The 19907-nt window shown below is 44.1% G+C and overlaps 1 protein-coding gene across 3 annotated transcripts in view; it reads right to left on the reverse strand.

Annotated features, from left to right (window-relative positions):
* SAMD12 (sterile alpha motif domain containing 12) overlaps positions 1–19907 on the reverse strand; it is a 217942-nt gene that overhangs the window by 43168 nt on the left and 154867 nt on the right. The window contains exon 5 of one of the 3 annotated variants that reach the window (XM_079984561.1): positions 4236–4298. The exons of the other annotated variants lie outside the window; for them this stretch is intronic. Within the exon in view, the coding sequence (XP_079840687.1) occupies positions 4279–4298 (20 nt within the window). The 3' untranslated portion in view covers positions 4236–4278. The remainder of the gene's footprint in view (positions 1–4235; positions 4299–19907) is intronic. 3 annotated transcript variants of the gene reach the window in all.

Below are 19907 nucleotides of genomic sequence, written 5' to 3' on the forward strand. Positions count from 1 at the left end.
AGATACATCAGCCATCTTCAAATATCTCAAGGATATGGAAGATGGAGCAAGCCTGTTTTCTCCTGCTCTGAAGGGTGGGACCTGAACCAATAGCTTCAAGTTACAAGTAAGGGGATTCTGACTGAACACCAGGAAGGACTTTCTGATAGTAAGAGCTGTTCGACAGTGGAACGGTCTTCCTCAGGAGCTTGTGGACTCTCCTTCCTTGGAGGTTTTCAAGCAGAGGTTTTGTCATGGATGCTTCCCTAAGATTCTTACCTTGCAGAGGGTTGGACGAGATGACCCCTGAGAATCCAAATTTAAGATTCTATGATTCTATGAAACCTCCAATAAGGTTCTGTTAAGGAGTGTTTGTGTGCTGGTCCCGGGGGGAGGTTACCGTGAGGCGCGGTCAGAGTCCGGTCCTGGGTCGAGGGTCTGGAGACTGTCCACCAAGGGCAAAGCGAGGTCCAAAGCGAGGAGCCGGGCAAGGTCGGGAACTCTGGAAGAACAGAGTGCCAGGGTGCTGGCAAAAACAGCTCTTCAACGACGTTGCTCCCGCAACCTGGGACCGGGCTGACTGGCCTTTATCTTCTCTGAGGCCAGGGGCGGTCCCGACCCACAGGTGACCCGCCTCTCCTGGCCTTAAGGCGAGCACTCCTCCTGAGAGAACCCAGTTCCCTCCGCCTCTCTGCCCTGAGCTTCTGCAGCTCAGGAGAGGCTGGAGGGTTACTGGACCCAGGGGGAGGCTCACCTTCCCCTGACAGGGCTGGGAGAGGCACACCTGTAGGCAATGGGTCCTCAATCACCTCCGGAGCCAGAGTGGATTCATCTGGTGTCTGCTCCTGAGGATCCGGCACAGGTACAGGCGCTTCAGATTCAAGCCCCTGCCCCGGCTCAGCCAGCCCTGGAGGCGGGGACTCCTGTGCAGGCTGGGATTCCTCCGGTTCAGCCTCTGAATCAGATTCCCAGGCCATCACAGTTTGCTTCTTTGTAAAGGTAAGGCCATTTCCACCATATTCTAGCTCAGCAGAACACAGATCAATGTGTGGCGATCCCAGTTATTAAAATGCTAGTCTAAATGTTACAGAATACCAACCAGCAAGTCACTGCCTTGTACAGACCCATTCTTATCTAAATCTTCCCCTGTCACCTAATAAAAATGGCAATGGAATTGTTTCATAAAAAATATTAGGTTGTTGCTTTAAAAATGAAATCTGCAACATGACTGAAAACTGGCACAAGCAGGCAGTGGACCCAGAACATGGGAAATTCATCTCCAAACCCCAAGGCTATCCAGAATGGGGTTATTATAAGAACATAATACGAGGCCTGCTGGATCAGGCCGAAGGCCCACCCAGTCCACTATCTTGTTCTCACAGTAGACAACCAGCAAATGAGTGCAAGAGGGTCCAAAAATGCTGAGGTATCTGTCCAAAAGCAGAAGGATCTAGGGAAGCAACAGACAGGTTGGATATGTGTTCAGCCTGTTCTAGAGAGGACTGCACTTTCCATAAAGGATCCTCTGGAGTAAGATTCAAAGTTTTGGGGCAATCCATCTTTGTCACCTGAGACATAAGTGGCTGCTGTGGCTTAGAGATTGGCTTTTACCAACTAAGGTTGGTGTGCTAGCTTCAGCCTTCCCCCAAAAAGCACACTTTGGCACCTGCTTTAATATATTTTCGATGCTAGGCAAAAACCATTTTATCTGGCCAGACCTTTACAATTTCACACAGTGTTGTGATTTATAGTGTGATTGCTGGACTTGTTTTCCAACGTCCTGTTCCAAGGATGGGGAACCTTCAGCCCACTGGATGTTGCTGGGCAAGTCTCATCCGTCCATGTATTTGGCCATGCTGATGGAGCCATGCAAGGACCAAGAGAATAATAGAATCATCGAACTGTAGACCTGGAAGGGGCCCCAAGGATCATCTAGTCCAACCCCTGCAATGCAGGAATATGTTGTTGTCCTGTATGGGGATCGATTCTATGACCTTGACATTGTCAGCACTACGTTCTAACCAACTGAACTATCCCCGGTCACAGGTTCTCCATTCCTGCTCTGCTCTATAATGCACCACAGCTTCATTTTTAAAAAATATATATTGATCACTTGATCAAGTGATCTGCTCTCAAGTTCTAACTGCCTTATCTGATGCTTCTTAATTTGCAACTGTACTGTATTTGCAATTTATTTTTATTTTGCACACTGCCCAGAGAACTCTTGTTACTGGAAGGCCGAGGCACGGAATAAATAAGCAAAGGATGGGAAATCTCTTTAAGCTCAAGAGGAAACAGGAAACACCTACTGGAATAGATATTAGCTGGAATTTACACCTCGTGCTGTAAAGACGGAAATATTCAAGTTTGTAACTGGACAGTCAGATGATCAGTTACAGCAACAGAGTTGATAGCAAATTAAAAATAAATGAAAAAAGCCAGACTTTTTCATACATTAAAAAAAACCCTATTGGTCATTTAGCATGAATAATAGCTTGCATATGGTCGCTAAAAGTAATGGGACAATTGCCAAGCCAAGTGGAACAGGGGGAGAGAAAAGGTAGTAATTGAATATGAAGAGTCAAGTGAGAAGTAATCTGCATCTTGGTTCGTTCTGAAATATAGCGTCTTCAGCCTACAGAAGAGAAACTCTACACATCATAAATAACAAATGGAAAAGTTTCCTTGGGCTAGCTAAATATCCAGCAGAGTGAATTTTCATTAAAGAGACACAAAAAATAAATGAAACCATCAGTTGTGACACGATCCCCTGGGGGAGAATGTACTTCAATCATAATCATCCATGTTTTATATCTCATTCTCTACTTATATCTTCTCAATAAAGCCAAGGATTCCAAGCTACGCTGGTGCAAACTGTAGCTACAAGTGGTGGGAATTGACCCACCATCTGCAGAAATGACTGCATAGATCATTTACCTAACCTGCATTGTGAAATGAGGCTTATTTACAAGTTTAGCTAACCTTTGGAATGTACTGCAACCCATTGGATAAAACCAAAAAAGGTGCTTCAATGGCTAGTACAGTGGTACCTCGGGTTACATACACTTCAGGTTACATACACTTCAGGTTACAGCCTCCGCTAACCCAGAAATAGTACCTCGGTTTAAGAACTTTGCTTCAGGATGAGAACAGAAATTGTACTCCGGCAGCACGACAGGAGAAGGCCCCATTAGCTAAAGTGGTGCTTCAGGTTAAGAACAGTTTCAGGTTAAGAATGGACCTCTGGAACGAATCAAGTTCTTAACCCGAGGTACCACTGTAGCTGTGCCTCAGCTGTTGTTCTACTTCAGGTGATGTTCCTAGTAGGCAGGTGAGGTATTTGGGATGGGCAAGTCTACGTGGGACTCAGACTGGCGTTGGTTTAGGATGCTGCTTAAGCAACAATTAACTACAGGCTGAGTCTGGGTGGTTAGCTCCATCCTCCAAGTAGAATCATAGAATTGTAGAGTTGGAAGGGACTGCAAGGGACATATAGTTCAACCCCCTGCAACGCAGGACTCTTTTGCCCAGCATGGGGCTCAAACCTGCAACTCTGAGGTTAACAGTCTCATGCTGTACTGACTGAGCTCTTATTTTTAAAGGGGCCTTGCTTGTTTCAACAGCTGTAGGCTCCTACTGCTTGGGGGAGATAATGGTTGCAACGGTCGTCTGTGCAAGCAGGAAGGCCAGACACACAGATTTTTCAGTAGGATCACCTTGCCAACAAAGGTCTGTATAGTTAAAGCTATGATCTTCCCAGTAGTGATGTATGGAAGTGAGAGCTGGAACATAAAGAAGGCTGATCGCCAAAGAATTTATGCTTTTGAATTGTGGTGCTGGAGGAGACTCTTGAGAGTCCCATGGACTGCAAGAAGATCCAACCTATCCATTCTGAAGGAAATCAGCCTTGAGCGCTCACTGGAAGGACAGATCCTGAAGCTGAGGGTCCAATACTCTGGCCACCTCATGAGAAGAGAAGACTCCCTGGAAAAGACCCTGATGTTGGGAAAGATTGAGGGGACAAGGAGAAGGGGACGACAGAGGACGAGATGGTTGGACAGTGTTCTCGAAGCTACCAGCATGTGTTTGACCAAACTGCAGGAGGCAGTGGAAGACAGGAGTGCCTGGCGTGCTCTGGTCCATGGGGTCACGAAGAGTAGGACACGACTAAAAGACTAAACAACAACAACACAATATTATTCTCTTAATTTGTTAGGTCAATCCATTAACAAACGTTTAACTAACTAAAAATATACCTGTGATAGAAGAGAATGTCTTTTTCTAAGTCGATGCCTGCTGTTAACACATGGATGCAAGATCTAAAAACAAAGAAAACAACACTCATTGCTTCAGAACATTTAGTTTTACTCAGATGCAAATGCAGCTGATGGACGAATGGACGAAAAACATATACGTTAAGCCGATTTGTGATTGCTTTTAACTGGGTGGCTGCCAGGGCTAATTTTCAGTTGTGCATCTAGAATCACGATTATAATCTCAAAATACTAAACAGATCTGATTTCAGTACAGCACTTCAACTGTTTCCTCATAGGTACTCCAACATCATTCTGTAGCATTTCATTTCTGTGATGGTGGCTGCAAGTCATGTCTTCTACCCCTCAGACCCTCCCATGAGTTCACTTCCCAAGTATGGAAGGGTTGGCTTTGGTTACTTTCACGGGCAAGACAAGGTGCAAATGCTCAATGGCACCTTCCACTGTGCCCTCACGCCATGGGTTGGCAACCTAAGGCCCATGGACCCCTGCCGCCTGCTCGGTTGGCTTCTGTGCGCCATGCTAAACTGGCGCAGAGCAGAGTGGGGACTGCCTTCTGTGATGCTGGCCAGCTTCCTACTGGTTGCAGGAAGCTCCTGCAGCCAATGGGAAGCTGCACACGCCTCCTCAGCACCAGAAGGAGCGCCATATATAGTGTTTGCTTTTGTGTGCATGTGCGCGCACACACACTCTGGCCCACCGTGGCGTCTGCAGGACCATGAACCGGCCCAAGCCACAAAAACTTTGCTGACCCCTGGTCTAGGGCCAAGCATTCTCCAGTAATTTGTTTCCTGCTTGGCAGGGGGTTGGACTCGATGGCCCTTGTGGTCTCTTCCAACTCTATGATTCTATGATTCCTAGAGCTAAGTGACTGGACACTGGATTATAGCTCACACAAGTCAGAAGTGTGATGCATGTCACTTTAATTTTTCAAGTAGGTGTTTAAGTAGGAAAGGTTTGTTAAGGAGACATATGTTTGTAAGAGAAGGCAGGAAGATGGATTGGACATAATTTTGTTTTACATTTTAAAGTCTGGAATAATTTATATGCTGTATGGATGGATTTTTATTAACCTTTCCTACCTGTGCTAAAAGCTTTAGATGAGACTATTTTAAATATCAAATGTTCCATGCTTTCCATTTTTGTGATTCTATTATGCAAATTCTACTCATCTCTTTACTTTGAAACATCACATAAGCTTCAGCCAGATTCCCCCCCCCCTTTAAAAGTCTTAAGTAATAATAGAAAATGCAAGCATCTAAGCTTGTGGGAATGAGTTCTGTCCCACTGGATCGCAAGAAGTAAATAAGAGCGAGTAACTCGGTATTTATTTATTTGGGTTTATTTTTAATGTGCATTTATATGCACATCTGTCTCCAGAGCTTTGCAGACCACCTTGAATCCTACTTGATTCCTCCCCCCACCCCCAGCTGTTTCAATTATCCCAGCACTACCTGAAGCACAAAACACCAACTGCAGCATTCAAAAGCAATTAATAAGAACATTCTGGCTCTGTTCATGCATTATTTTCTTGGAGGGAATACACCGCTTAGTAGGACACATGCACTTAAGCCGATCCTTTGTATTGCATGGGGTGGGGTGGGGGGAAGGAATGAAGAAAGCGAACACCCCAAATCTCAGGCCTGGTTTATATGGGATGCAAGCAGTGGAGAAAGTGTTTACCTGCATAAGTGCTCAGTGCACCACTGTCCCATTCAAACACTTAAGAATGTAAGACAAGTCTACTGGATCTGGCCATTGGCCTATCTGGTCTCATAACCTGTTCTGGTTGGGGTGATCAGATGCCTATGGGAAGCCTGCATGCTAGACATAAGTGCAACAGCACTCTGCCCATGTCAGGAATGAGCCAGCTCCAAGCGAAGGTTTGCAGCCAACTGCAGAAAGAAGCCAAGAACAGAGAGGCTTAGATGGGGAGGCTTAGAGGCTTAGAGGGGAGAGCAGACAGCTGAAGACTTCGGCTCTTCCTGACCTTGATGGGCAGGCTGATAAAGCAGTAGCTGAGAGCAGGCTAGAACACAGCCAAAGCTCACAGGAGGCACAATCAGGCACGAACAAATTCAGAGACAGCCTCTCAGAACAGGAAGAGGTTGGAGCTGATCCACTAAGTCTGAAGAGTCAGGAGGGCTGCTAAATAGTAAGCAAAAGAAGAGATGTAAGGGTCATAAGTTCAATATCTTCTGTCAACACCGGAAGGAATCTTCAGAAGGGTCATCTTGAGTAATGATGCCGGAGGCTTTGTTAGAGCCGTCCGGAGCTATCTGTTTGTTTTTGCAATAAATCCTCCTTTTTAATTACCTATGCTTACTATGTTAACAAGCAGGGAACCTGGACTCCTGACAGCCCACCAGCAGTTTCCAGAGACTGGTATTCAGAGGCATAATGCCTCTGGCAGTAGAAGTAGAATATGGCCATTGTGACTGGTAGCCACTGATAGCCTTGACCACATTGAATTCGTCAAATGCTTTTTTAAAGCTATCTAAGTTGGTGGCTATCACTGCCACCATCACGTTCCATGTGTACCATCCCATATATATGTAGCATCAGTACACCAATAATTAGCTGCCCAGGAGGAGATGCTATTGGCATGTACATGGAACAGAGCACATGGTGAAATGCATTCATACCCCAGTGGGCAGGAGGGGTAGTGATGGAACTCTTCTTACATGAGTAAGTTTTCTCTGCAGTCCAGATCCCTTACACACTGGGCCTTAGTAAGGCATTTGGTTCAGAAAAGAACCCTTCAACATCCTAGATATCTGTTTTAGGTGCCATTCAGTAGCTGATTAATGTGTGTTGTCCCAATAGCAGTAAACTATGTATTCCAATAAAGAAAGAGCGTGGAGTTCTGGAGTTTAGAATAACTACATCTGTCTTTCTGGACAGGAATAGTTGGGTACTATACTCTTTTTTTTTTTTTTTTAAACTGTTTTAAAGAAATGAAAGTATGCATACACTACACTGTATTACGATTAGGTTTTTGATGTATCTCGTTCTGCAAACCACCCCACCTTTCAGGAACACATTGTAAGGTATAGTTTAGTGTTTGCCAGCGGAATGGAACAGATATCCATTCTCTGACCCCGAAATGTACTCTGGAGGTTTGGAGTTGATTTGTGATGAAACAAGGAGATGCAGGAGAAGAGAGGAAAAGGAAGTCCCATCATGCAACTTGGGTGACAATGCACAACACCCATTGCTTTTAAAGTGGTTTTAAATCTTTGGTTGACTTCTACCACAACATTGTCCAGTGCAATGAACAGAGTCTTGCTCTTTACCTTTACACACTCTCATTCGCCTTGATTTGGCAAAAAAAAAAAAAAAAAAAAGAGCACAAATTCTAAGCAACTTATTTCCCTCTCATCTCATCCTAAAACTTATTATGTTATTTAATGAGACCCAGTGTCATCGTTGTATTATGCAAGAGTTTTTCTTTGTGGATTTGAATCAACTAGTAGCGAATTTGCAAACAACCAGTTTAATGATGGAATCCAACTGATCCAAGAATTTCAAAGGGAATTGCTGGCAATTATCAGCTGTGTTCAAAGCATACTTATTTGATCTGCTCATTTTGATTATCAATTAAGAAGATAGTGCCAAGTAGGCAGTCCCTGAGTTTTAATTACTTTGAAATCTGCACAGACTTTTGGCAAATGACTTTTATTCAAGCTTGCACAATATACCTTTTAGCTTTATGTTTCATTTAGGTTTGAAACAAAACAAAGCAAGTAAAACCCAATTAAATCATTTAACTTCCAGTGCTTGCTTCGGCAAGGAACACTGACATTTGGTGTCCTATGATCACGGATCTAGGCATACATCCGCTGTGATTAGGGAGCTGCTTATTAACACTGCCTTCCATCCTTCTTTTTTTTTAGGAAGGTGTTTTCATCTCTCAGAGTTTATAACTTTCCAAGAGACAACATGATTGCGAGGCAGGAAAATGGCTCCAAGCAACTTCCAGAGGAGATGCATCATGGCGCAACAGTGCGCGGCTTAGCACGGGAAGGATTAAAATGAAGAGAGAGGATTTAGCTTTAATTATTTTAACTCAAAAATAAGATGATTAATTAGGATCAGAAAACAAACAAAATACCATACGGCCAGGACGATAATTGTTAATGGAATGGTGAAGGCATTGCCAATTCGGTCTAGTATCTTCATTCTCTCTTCCCCTCACCTTGTTAAAAAAATGTTGAAAGAATAATCCTTATTGCCTTGCCTTGCTTTTTTATGTAAGCAATGCAAGGTAATACTACTACTACTACTACTACTAATAATAATTATTATTATTTATTATTTATACCCTGCCCATCTGGCTGGGTCCCCCCAGCCACTCTGGGCAGCTTCCGACAAAACACTAAAATACAATAACCTATTAAACATTAAAAGCTTCCCTAAACAGGGCTGCCTTTAGATGTCTTCTAAAAGTTTGGTAGTTATTTTTCTCTTTGACATCTGGTGGGCGGGCGCCACTACTGAGAAGGCCCTCTGCCTGGTTCCCTGTAACTTGGCTTCTCGCAGTGAGGGAAGAAGGCCCTCAGCACTGGACCTCAGTGTCCGGGCTGAACAATGGGGGTGGAGACGCTCCTTCAGGTGTACTGGACCGAGGCCGTTTAGGGCTTTCAAGGTCAGCACCAACAATTTGAATTGTGCTTGGAAACGTACTGGGAGCCAATGTACGTCTTTCAAGACAAGTGTTATGTGGTCTCGGCGGCCGCTCCCAGTCACCAGTCTAGCTGCCGCGTTCTGGATTAGTTGTAGTTGTAGTTTCCAGGTCACCTTCAAAGGTAGCCCCACATAGAGTGCATTGCAGTATAAAGTGAGATCTCACCCTGGAGCAGGAGGGAGGGGGGACCTTTCAGAACCTGAGGACTACCTTCCCTCACAACCAACCTGCTGGGTTCCAGTAATGGCGGTTGTGGCCAGGCTCACATCTCTCGCCCTCCAGGTAAACAAGAGCTGTTGTTATAACAGTTCAAGGGCACATATAAGACATATAAGCCTCAGAAGGCCTGCTCCTAAGTGCCCCTCACTCCAAAGTACAGGAGGCAGCACCAAGAGAGAGAGAACGATGGAGGTGGAGACGCTCCATCGGATAACAAAGGTTATCCTTCTTTTGCAACCCCAATGCAAATAACCCAGTAGAATGGAACTGGAAGGAACACTCTGAAAGGAGGCCACAGAAAGAGAGCAGATCAAAGTGAATAAGCATCCTGGGATGTCACCCTACTGCTTGCTCAAGGGCTTGGAGATAGCTTCCCATGTTCATACTGAGATATGAAGCTGCCTTAGAGCACTGGATCATTTAGCATAGTACAAAGCACTTTTGACTGGCAGCTGCTTCCCATGGTCCCTAGAGGAGGACCTTCCATAACCTACTATTTGGCCACCGAACCGGCAAACCCTGGAACCTGGGGCTTCTTGCCTGCAAAGATGAGCTATGGTCCTTTCCCTGCTGTGGCACACAGCTAGGAAAGTGTCCTAGGAAGACAGCCACGCAAAACCCATAGCTTGCAGTGCTCCTGGCCTGGTCCCATTGGGATATGTGGTCCAAAGGAGACCAGACTAGGAAAACCAAGATAGGCTGTAGGATTCATAGCGTGGAGAAGACCAGAAGTTCATCTGTTACTGAAATTATTTGTTTTCTTCAAAAAAAGTCAAGAACACATCTGAAACAAGCTAACTGGACCCATGAACCTGCCTTACAATGAGCTAGATCAGCCTTCCTCAACCTGTTGCCCTCGAGATATTGCTTCAACTCCCATCATCTTCAGCCAGCATGGCCAATGGTCAGGGATGATGAGAGCGGTAGTCCAAAAAACCTGGAGGGCATCAGGTAGGAGAAGTTAGACTCAGGGCAGTATCCAGGAATTTTCATTTTCAGAAATTCTGCTGGGGTGCTATAATTCATGTATACAGCACGCACCACTATAAACACATTGCAATTTACTGCAATAAAAAGTGTGTGTGTGTGTGTACATTTTCTTTTGGTATTCGTGTGTGCATGCTTTGTTGCTTAAGAGGCACAACCAACACAGTGTGGCAGAAAATCCTCAGACCAAGGCATTTGACAGCACAAATACAGAAGAGTGTTTTATTCCAGCTTCACACTTGTTTATCAACATGAAGTTCAGTCTCTGCAACCCGCTGCTTTGGTGATATAGTGCCTATCTGCTCGGTAGCCAGTCAAGGCCAGTCAAGTTATTTTGGCACCTGACCTGAGACAGGAAAACCAACGAACACCTCCCTCCCTGCTCCCCGGCCATAAAAAGACAACAATAAATCAAATAACTCACCATTAGCCTTATGCTACAAATCAGAGGCATTCACTCCACTCTGTCATATGGGCCCATGCAGGCAAATTGCATCATATGCCCTTCAGCTATTCTTCGTCATTGCATGCCAACCCACAACAACCCCAGCATCGGAGTGGTCAGAGAAAATAATTATGAAGCATACGATCCTGAGAAATGTTATGAAGATGGGGACTGCTGATCGCCTTAGGGCTGCAATTCTAGACACACTAATTCTGAAGCAAGCTTGCTGCCACAGGTGCAACTAATGGTCACCAACTTGGATGCCTTCAAAAGAGGATAAGAGGAAAGGAAGAGGCTTTCTGTGGCTACTAGCCATGATGGCAACGCTCTACCTCTAAGGCTGTGGGAGGGATATTTTTTGTTTGCTTGCTTGCTTTTCAATATAGTTTTATTGACTTCCAATATATAACAATTACAAAAAGGGAGAGAGCAAGGGGTGCAAAAACAAAATCCCAGCTCGCCCCCCTCCCTGCTATAGGACAGATCAATCTAGAGAAATTTGCCAAAGTCCAATCTGTGATTTCGGCAGTTGCCAATATTCAGGATCAGCAATGAAGTGTTTTATACAAGGATGCCATGCTTCAACAAAATCATCTACATCACTTGTATTATTTAATGCACGTATCTCTTTGTTAATTTTTCTGATACGGCAATAGACCGTACAGTCTGTTTACAACGAGAGATACACAGATGTTCCAATCCTTTCCAGTTCTGTTCCACTCACTAGTAGGCATGCTGCTGCTAAAAGAAAAGTAATTAGTTCTTTATAACAAAGGTCAGATTGCCCTTCTTTAAAAACAGTTAACAATCCCAAACTTGGTGTACATTCCACATGTTGACCCGTGATATAGCTTATTTCTGTAAAAAAAACCTATCAGAAGGGTTTTATATGTTCACACGTCCATGCACTACAGTGGTACCTCGGGTTAAGTACTTAATTCGTTCTGGAGGTCCGTTCTAAACCTGAAACTGTTCTCAACCTGAGGTACCACTTTAGCTAATGGGGCCTCCTGCTGCTGCCGCTCCACCGGAGCACAATTTCTGTTCTCATCCTGAAGCAAAGTTCTTAACCCGAGGTACTATTTCTGGGTTAGCAGAGTCTGTAACCTGAAGCGTATGTAACCCAAGGTACCACTGTACATGTGAAATGTTGTACCTATACTATTGTAGCTGTAGTCTGTAACCTGAAGCGTATGTAACCCAAGGTACCACTGTACATGTGAAATGTTGTACCTATACTATTGTAGCTGCTGCTGGAGGGATGTGTTGACTAGATTCAGATCCCACCTTGCTCTGGTACCTGATGAATTGTACTTCAGAAAGTGTATGGGTCGAGGGGAACCCTGTTCTTGACTTGTAGCTTTGAAGTGCTACCTGACCATCAAAAGAAGCTACTAGTGACATCCCTTTTTTATTTTTGCAAGGAGTAGCATTCAGAAACGGAAGCCTCCACCGGCATCTCAAAGTGGCAAAGCCCCAACACAGATTTGCCACCTCTGTGAGAAGCAGGTCATATAGCAGACTACAGAGCCAAGATATTCCCACGTTAAAGCCACTTCACACTCGAAGACGGAAGACGCTACCATCTCTAACTTGACAAAAAGGCTTTATTGTCTGCCTGAACCACTTACAAGAATATTGCCTTTTTATCTTGACACTGGGTCCTTGACATTTTATGAAGACTGACAATCTACTCCTTTTTGCGTCACCATGCAAATGATGTATCGCCAAGGACAGGTAACAGGCAGGATGGGTATCGGAAACAAACATGAAATCTAAACCCTGGAGATCAGTGTCAAGGAAGAGGACAAAAAGGTGTTCTACCTGCATCAAATACAGGCGACAACCTGTGCTGACTGAACTGAACCAAATGCAAGCATTCAACAGCAGTATTTTAGTATGTTCAGTTCTGTTTAGGTAGTGGAATGCTCCTTCTTCAATCACAGCATAGCTCCTTTGATCCCACAGACAGGTTTATGCATTTCATGGGCATTACTGACAATGACAGATAAACACCGCATTAAAACTGCAGCTACAGCACCGAAGGAGGAGGAAAATGTGTTCGAGGCCTACGTAGGGTGTTCAATCTTCAGGCTCTGAAGGACCTCATATTCCTCACTGTTACTTAAAAGTTCAGCCCTTGGAGGAATTTAAGATGGAAGACTTTAAGGTTGAGCAGCGCATCATGACCAATACAGGGATGCCACTGAAATAGTCTCGCTCCCCAAATTATACGTAACTTCCCAAATGCTCTGATGTCAACAAATGGCGATCGCTGCTGTCTGCCGGCAGCCATTGATTTGGTTTGGGGAAGGGCAGCCTGAGGTCAAGGTGAGATCCTTACCATTTTGATAGACAGCACCTGACTGGCATTTATTTTATTTATTTATTTAATCAAAACACCGATTGACGGTAAAAAACAACAACTCAAAACGGTTTACGAAAGATAAAACAGGGGGGGAAATCGAGAAAAATCTACAACCCTCCTTTAAAACACACAGAAGACGAAATACTTCATCATTGATGAGGGGACAACCTCCTTCTCTGTACCTGAGGGAAGCAGGCTAGTTAGTGGAATTGTGAGAACAGTGGTTTATATGCCTATGGTTTCACCTCATTTTGCCTAATGGTAGGCATGGGTTCAGAAGCGAAGAAATATACATGTTGACGGTCTGGATTCAAGGGGAGAGTTGCAAAACAGAGGATACCAGTTTTGGCAGCAGTCCCAGAGTTGTTCTTCATCTATCAAGTAGTTATTGACGAAAGGTCCTGTTTACTTTTGTGTATGCCACAACAGCAGCAAGAATACTTATTGCAAAGTACTGGAAGACACAAGATTTACCCACCCGGGAAGAATGGCAGATGAAGGTGATGGACTATTTGGAGCTGGCGGAAATGACTGGCAGAATCCGAGACCAAGGAGAAGAGTCGGTGGAAGAAGATTGGAAGAAATTTAATGTTTATTTACAGATACATTGTAAAATTAAGGAATGTTAGAAGGATGTTGGAATGAAGTTATGTGGCTTTAGCAGAAATGTTATAAAGGATTAAGTAATAATGGATTGTTAATTGGTGAAAGAAGAGAGTGTAATATTACAGTATGGTAAGATAAATTATTAGGATAAAAACAAAGATGGAAAGGATTTGCTGAAATATCTAATTGAACTAGAATACAAAAAAGGGAGGTGTGAGGAGGTCAAGGAAACAAGCAGATGAAAAATAAGTTATGGGAAGGTTTGATTTGTTTTTTGTTTGTATTTTTTGTGCTGTTTTTTTCTTTTTTGTCTGTATCTATTGTGATGTATTTTTTGTTTTTTCTTGCTTAATTTAGTGTTTTTTGGTAACCTTTAAAACTGGAATAAATATTATTTTAAAAAAAAACAGAAGCGAAGAAATATACATGTTGATGGTCTGGATTCAAGGGGAGAGTTGCAAAACAGAGGATACCAGTTTTGGCAGCAGTCCCAGAGTTGTTCTTCATCTATCAAGTAGTTATTGACGAAAGGTCCTGTTTACCTTTGTGTCAATTGCTTTTAAGGTAAGCAGAAACAACACTGCAGAACGTAGTCTAGGGTTTCTGGCAGGGACCAGTGTCCGGTTCAGAACATGAACCCAGCCCTCAGGCCTCAAGTCAAAAGCCACCATTAGCAGTGGCAGAGAAATATGCCCAGGCAGATTGGTGGAGCATTATCTGCCCACAATGTGAACTGTGTGTCTGTTTGGGGTCCTAGATCTGGTCCACAGAGGTATGGAATGAGAAATATAAAACGGCACCAAAATAAAGGTTGAGACACGGGTCAAAGAATAGATTGAACTAATGGAAGTTGTACAGGACAAAGTCAGTGTTGGCTTGAGCCAGTATGAGCAAATCTTCCATAAGGCAACATGGAGTGCTAAGAAAAACAACACCTGTGGCTGAGATTACTATTTCTAACCATTCTCCCCTGGTTAAGTCAGCTGTCACATGCCTGAAAAACAGGTACATGAATGGATTTTGGAAACCATTAGGTCCTCAGTTTCACTGAGTGGGACAGTTTCACTAAGCAGGAATGGATTTCTGTATTCATTAGCCCTGAGTCATGGAAAAACAGTAATAAAAAGGGATACTTAACACGAACATATGAATGTCTCAGAAGAGTAATAGAAAGCCTGGAAAAGGCGTTTCTGGAGCATTTTTCCGGCATCCCAACTTTCTCTACAAACTGATTGTCTGAGTAGTTAAGCATAGGCTGAGATTCTTCAGAGAGAATTCAATCACTATTTTTGCAACATGCACTGCACATCAGCCAGAGGAGTCTTGGCTTCAGTTGCTGCCAGGTAGAGAATTAGTCTAGACTTGGGAATAAAAGGAACAATTATTTAGTGCTTGCTTCCCATCCGGATCCTATCAATTCTGAACATTCTGAACCACGTCTTATTGCCAGTTCACATGATCAAACCGTGGTGTTGGAACATGCAGGTTGTGTGAATACACACAAAGTTCACCATATACACATCACATTTACTGCTCAACCCGCTTTCGGCAGATGTGCAGCTCCTGGTCTGAAATTCTGGAGGGCCGTTGCCAGAGCCTCCTATTTGGTTATAAGAACCGGCCTAAATAGGAGATTAACTCTCAAGGGAAAATCACGTCTGAAATTGTCAGCCAGGATTAAAACTCGCTTCAATGCCAAGCAAGAATAGCCAAGCAGGTTGTTTCATTCTTCTTTGTTCATGCTATATGCATGGACTGCTTAGGGGGTGGGATACAAGAACAGGGCATTTGTTAAGTGGCTGGTGCTTCTCCTGTCCAGAGGAGCAGTGTCTGCTATTCTATAACCTGCAAAGGTCATCAGTCAGAGGTGGACTCAAACTGCAGGCCTTCTGGGAGTTGGACCAGAGCATTGCTCTAGTTGCCATGACTGCTGACTGGAAAAGCAATAAATGATTTTTTATCACAAGCTGCTTGTGAGGGACTCTGCCTTGCTCTATCCAGTTCCAACGTGGTTAGTTCCTGGTGTTCCTGTCCCCTACAAAAATCCTTCCAGTGAGCTGACTTTTTGTCTCTGCCGTGGAGTAGCAGCTTCGCCTACAGTACATACACCCTTATTTCTGTCCCCTGTATAGTTATGCAACCATTTCTGTCCCTGCAGAAGACTTTTGCCATGCTGGCACCAGTCTTTGAGGGGCCCTGTGTCAAAATAATGATGATGATGATGATAATAATAATAATAATAATAATAATAATAATAATAATTTATTTATTATACCCTACCTATCTGGCTGGGTTTCCCCAGCCACTCTGGGTGGTTTCCAACACAATATTAAAACACAGTAATGCATCAAAAATTAAAAGCTTCCTTAAACAGGGCTGCCTTCAGATGTCGTCGAAAAGTCTGGTAGTTGTTTTTCTCTTTGACATCTGGTGGGAGGGCATTCCACAGGGCGGGTGCCACTACCGAGAAGGCCCTCTGCCTGGTTCCCTGTAACTTGGCTTCTCGTAGTGAGGGAACTGCCAGAAGGCCCTCAGCGCTGGACCTCAGTGTCCGGGTAGAACGATGGGGGTGGAGATGATCCTTCAGATATACTGGACCGAGATATCCTCTGTGGGTCCCTCTGCCTTCTATCTGGCACCAACATGCTCCCTCTGGGCTCAGTCCCTACTGCTGCCTTGAGGCACAAGTGACTGAGGAGGCAGCAGCAGCAGCAGCAGTTGTTGCTCCTTCTTCTGGTTCCTGCTATCCACTTGCCCTCTCCTATTTCGCCGGAGAGAGAGATAGCAGGCAGCCAATGGCAAGAAGAGTACCAACAGGCCAGGGGGCTCTGGTAGACAGCTGCAACTCCCCTACTAAGACATGAACCACAGCAGGTGCCCGGCAATGCCGACCACTGATGCCAGCCACACTCTCTCGATTTCCTGGGCAACGCTTCTCCACACCCACCTCCACCTGTCTAAGATGCATTGGCCTCAATTCTCTGCCTGACAATTTTCTGTTGACCTTCACTCATGTGTCTGACCCTAGAAGCTGGAGATGTTACCTTCTATCCTCCATGACATGGCACTGCAAAAGCAGAGCGCAAGAATCTCACTGGGTTTGGCAACGCCCATTGTTTGTAGCTGAAATAGCCCATCATAAAGAATGCTCACACAAAAGCTGTAACTATTTCTGCAAGTTATGCAGAGAGTTATGCAAGTTATCCAGCCAGTTATTTAAGCCCGAGACCCGAACCCTAAATTAGATTCAGAGATAGTAAATCTGGAGATGCATGTGATGGCTACATAATTTGCTGAGAGACAAACAAGGGCTCGAGCTGTGACTTTCTGTGTCCTCTCGTGTCACCACCCCCAGAACAGACTTTCGACTGTGCAAAGATAATTCTTTTGGTGTTAGCTGCCAGGTGAGGGAAAGGAAGCAAGTTCCCAGTCCTCTAATACAAGACACAAATTAATACAAGACCTCTCCAGAGGGTTCGATCTGTGCTAGCAATGAAGACAAAGTTCTTCCTACCATACCACCTGCAGAAAATACACACAACTATTTCACAATAGAAGCCAGCTCCAGAAAACAGTCTCACATGTTCTTAAATGGGATTACACAATCTGTAATAGGGGCAGACATTGTGGTGACCTCCATTTGTTATTGGAGCACAACTCCTTTCAATTCCAGCTAGCATGGCCAGTGGTCTGGGATGATGGGAGTTGTAGTCCATCAACATCTGGAGGACACCATGTTGGCTTCCCCTGCTCTATAACAAAAACTAATATCCTGTAATGGCAGCTTATATTCAACAGCTGTGATGTTCAAACTGTGTTCCAGAGAAACCCCTTGAAAGTTATCAAAGTCCCTAAGTCAGAAAATCAGGAGTGGCGAATGAGTTTCACCGAAGGACAGCTTATCCATTCATGACTCGACTTTCCCCACAACATGCAGACACAAGAATGTGTTGGGTATGTCCTATGGCACAACTCTCACCTCAAATGGGGCAGTGGTGAGGCCAGACAAACCTAAAATTAACAAGGCATGTGGTAGAACATGTCCCAGAATCCTTTGCAGCATTTCTTCTCTAGACAGAATTCCTTAAGTGGTGAGAGACACCACTCTGTAGAAAACTCTCCACAACATCCATAGCTCAGTTATGAGTGAGCCTGCTGTCTCCTTGAGATCACAGCATACTTGGAAATAAAGAACTGGTTTATACAGAGAGTTAGACAAATGGTCCATCTTGCCTAACACCTGTAACTCTAATGGTCAGTGGGTCTCCAAGGCCTCTGGTACAGATCCTTTTTTAAAGAAAATAATGTCCCTTACCACTGAATATTGATCTGTTAAAGGTAAAGGTAAAGGGACCCCTGACTATTAGGTCCAGTTGTGATCGACTCTGGGGTTGTGGCGCTCATCTCGCTTTATTGGCTGAGGGAGCTGGCGTATAGCTTCCAGGTCATGTGGCCAGCATGACTAAGCTGTTTCTGGTGAACCAGAGCAGCACACGGAAACGCCGTTTACCTTCCCGCCAGAGCGGTACCTATTTATCTACTTGCACTTTGACGTGCTTTCGAACTGCTAGGTTGGCAGGAGCAGGGACCGAGCAACGGGAGCTCAGCCTGTCGTGGGGATTCGAACTGCTGACCTTCTGATCAGCAAGCCCTAGGCTCTGTGGTTTAACCCACAGCGCCACCCACGTCCCTTAAGGACCCTCAAGTGTTATGTTGCTTGCACAGATACTATTGAAGCAAGAGACCTGCACATAGCAAAGGAGTCTGTGCACTACAGACTGGCATCATATGGGCAAAGTGTATGGGTAGCTGAGGAAACTCAAGTTACTTTTGCGAAAAAAAACCACAGGCTTTGCCGGAAAAAAAACATACATCCATTTTCAGCCAGAAAGCTATAAACTCTTGAATTTACATTCCAATTGTCTCCGAGGACCAATTCAAATGTTCAGCGTGGTAGGAAATTGGAGCGAATGACTGGAAAACGAGTCCACCTTGACATGTTCCCCTAACATCTCTCATCACACCAGGAGTGTTCAAACACCATAATCCACACAGGAAACTGATGTCATAAAAATCACTTTGTGAGGATTATGCTGTTTCGGTGTATCTCACAACATTCAGTGTGTCAAAGTGAACTCAAGTTTTCACTAGTGTCTTCCTGATGTGTTAAGCTATCCTGGTTAAGGAACGATGCCATTCCATTCAAGAAGCAGGTGGAAAGCGTGGGGGGATCTGTACTTAGAGCATGCGGACATCATTTGCCAGCATACAATGGACTTCTAGGAAGGAGAGGTACTTCCCAGGAGTCAAAAAAATCATGGCCAGGCTTGGTAGCCAACAATTGCTTCTACCAGGTAGTTGGAATGAAGTCAAAATGTGCCTTAGCAGATATATAATATGCCTGTCCCTTTCCAGTGAGCAAGCACAACATGCTCTGCCCATGCTTCATCTGCTCATTGCATTAAGGAGTCTCTCTGGCCTATATGGTCTGAGTCTCTGCACCTCTTTCTCTAGAAATGAAAATATGCCATCTATTTCTAGCAAATGTTTCATATGTTGGGGGCAGGGTGATCTGCCTGAGTGATCTGCTCTTACTAGAACTGGGAGATATGCCAAGCAAAGCAGGGTCCAAATTTTACCATTAAAAAGGGGGGGGGATACAAGTGAGGAACACAGATATAAGAATACAGAAATATTTTTGCCCACCATTGGACTTGAACCCACAACCCTGAGATTAAGAGTCTCGTGCTCTAACAACCGAGCTACTTTTTTATTCTTTTTTTCACTAACATGTGCATTCTAATGTGTACTGTCCTCAAGTATATGAATTTGTGTAGAACTACACTGCAAAATTTGGAAAAGTGAAAATTTCTAACAACAGCTGTGCGTCAGGAAATGAGAATTAGGAAATATGCCTCTAAATGTGAACTGAATAGAATCCTGTCCCCCCCCCCTTCTTACTTCTTACAATTATCACACTTTCGTGAATGCCTGAAGGAGGCTTATGCATGTATATATATATAGATCTTTGCTTGCCTCTTTCCAGACATGGTTTCAAGATGTCCTCCGTCAGCTAGCTGATTAAGATTTGGCTAGGAAGCTCCAGGTGGTTAATTGATAATATATATATATCTCAAAAGACAATTCCTTTAATTACATGCATCTGACATCTCTATATATATGTTTTATGAGATAATAAATACATTTTCACTAGGTAGCCACCGGAGCCATATGGCAGCACACAAGAGAGCTGAACAAATGAGGTATAATGAGGCTCATTAAAATAAGCAAGATCTACTATTAAAAGGACTTTGGGAACTTGAAAGATAAAGGTTCAGAAGT

This window comes from Podarcis cretensis (genome assembly GCF_951804945.1).
Source record: "Podarcis cretensis genome assembly, chromosome: 7".
NCBI lineage: Eukaryota > Metazoa > Chordata > Lepidosauria > Squamata > Lacertidae > Podarcis > Podarcis cretensis.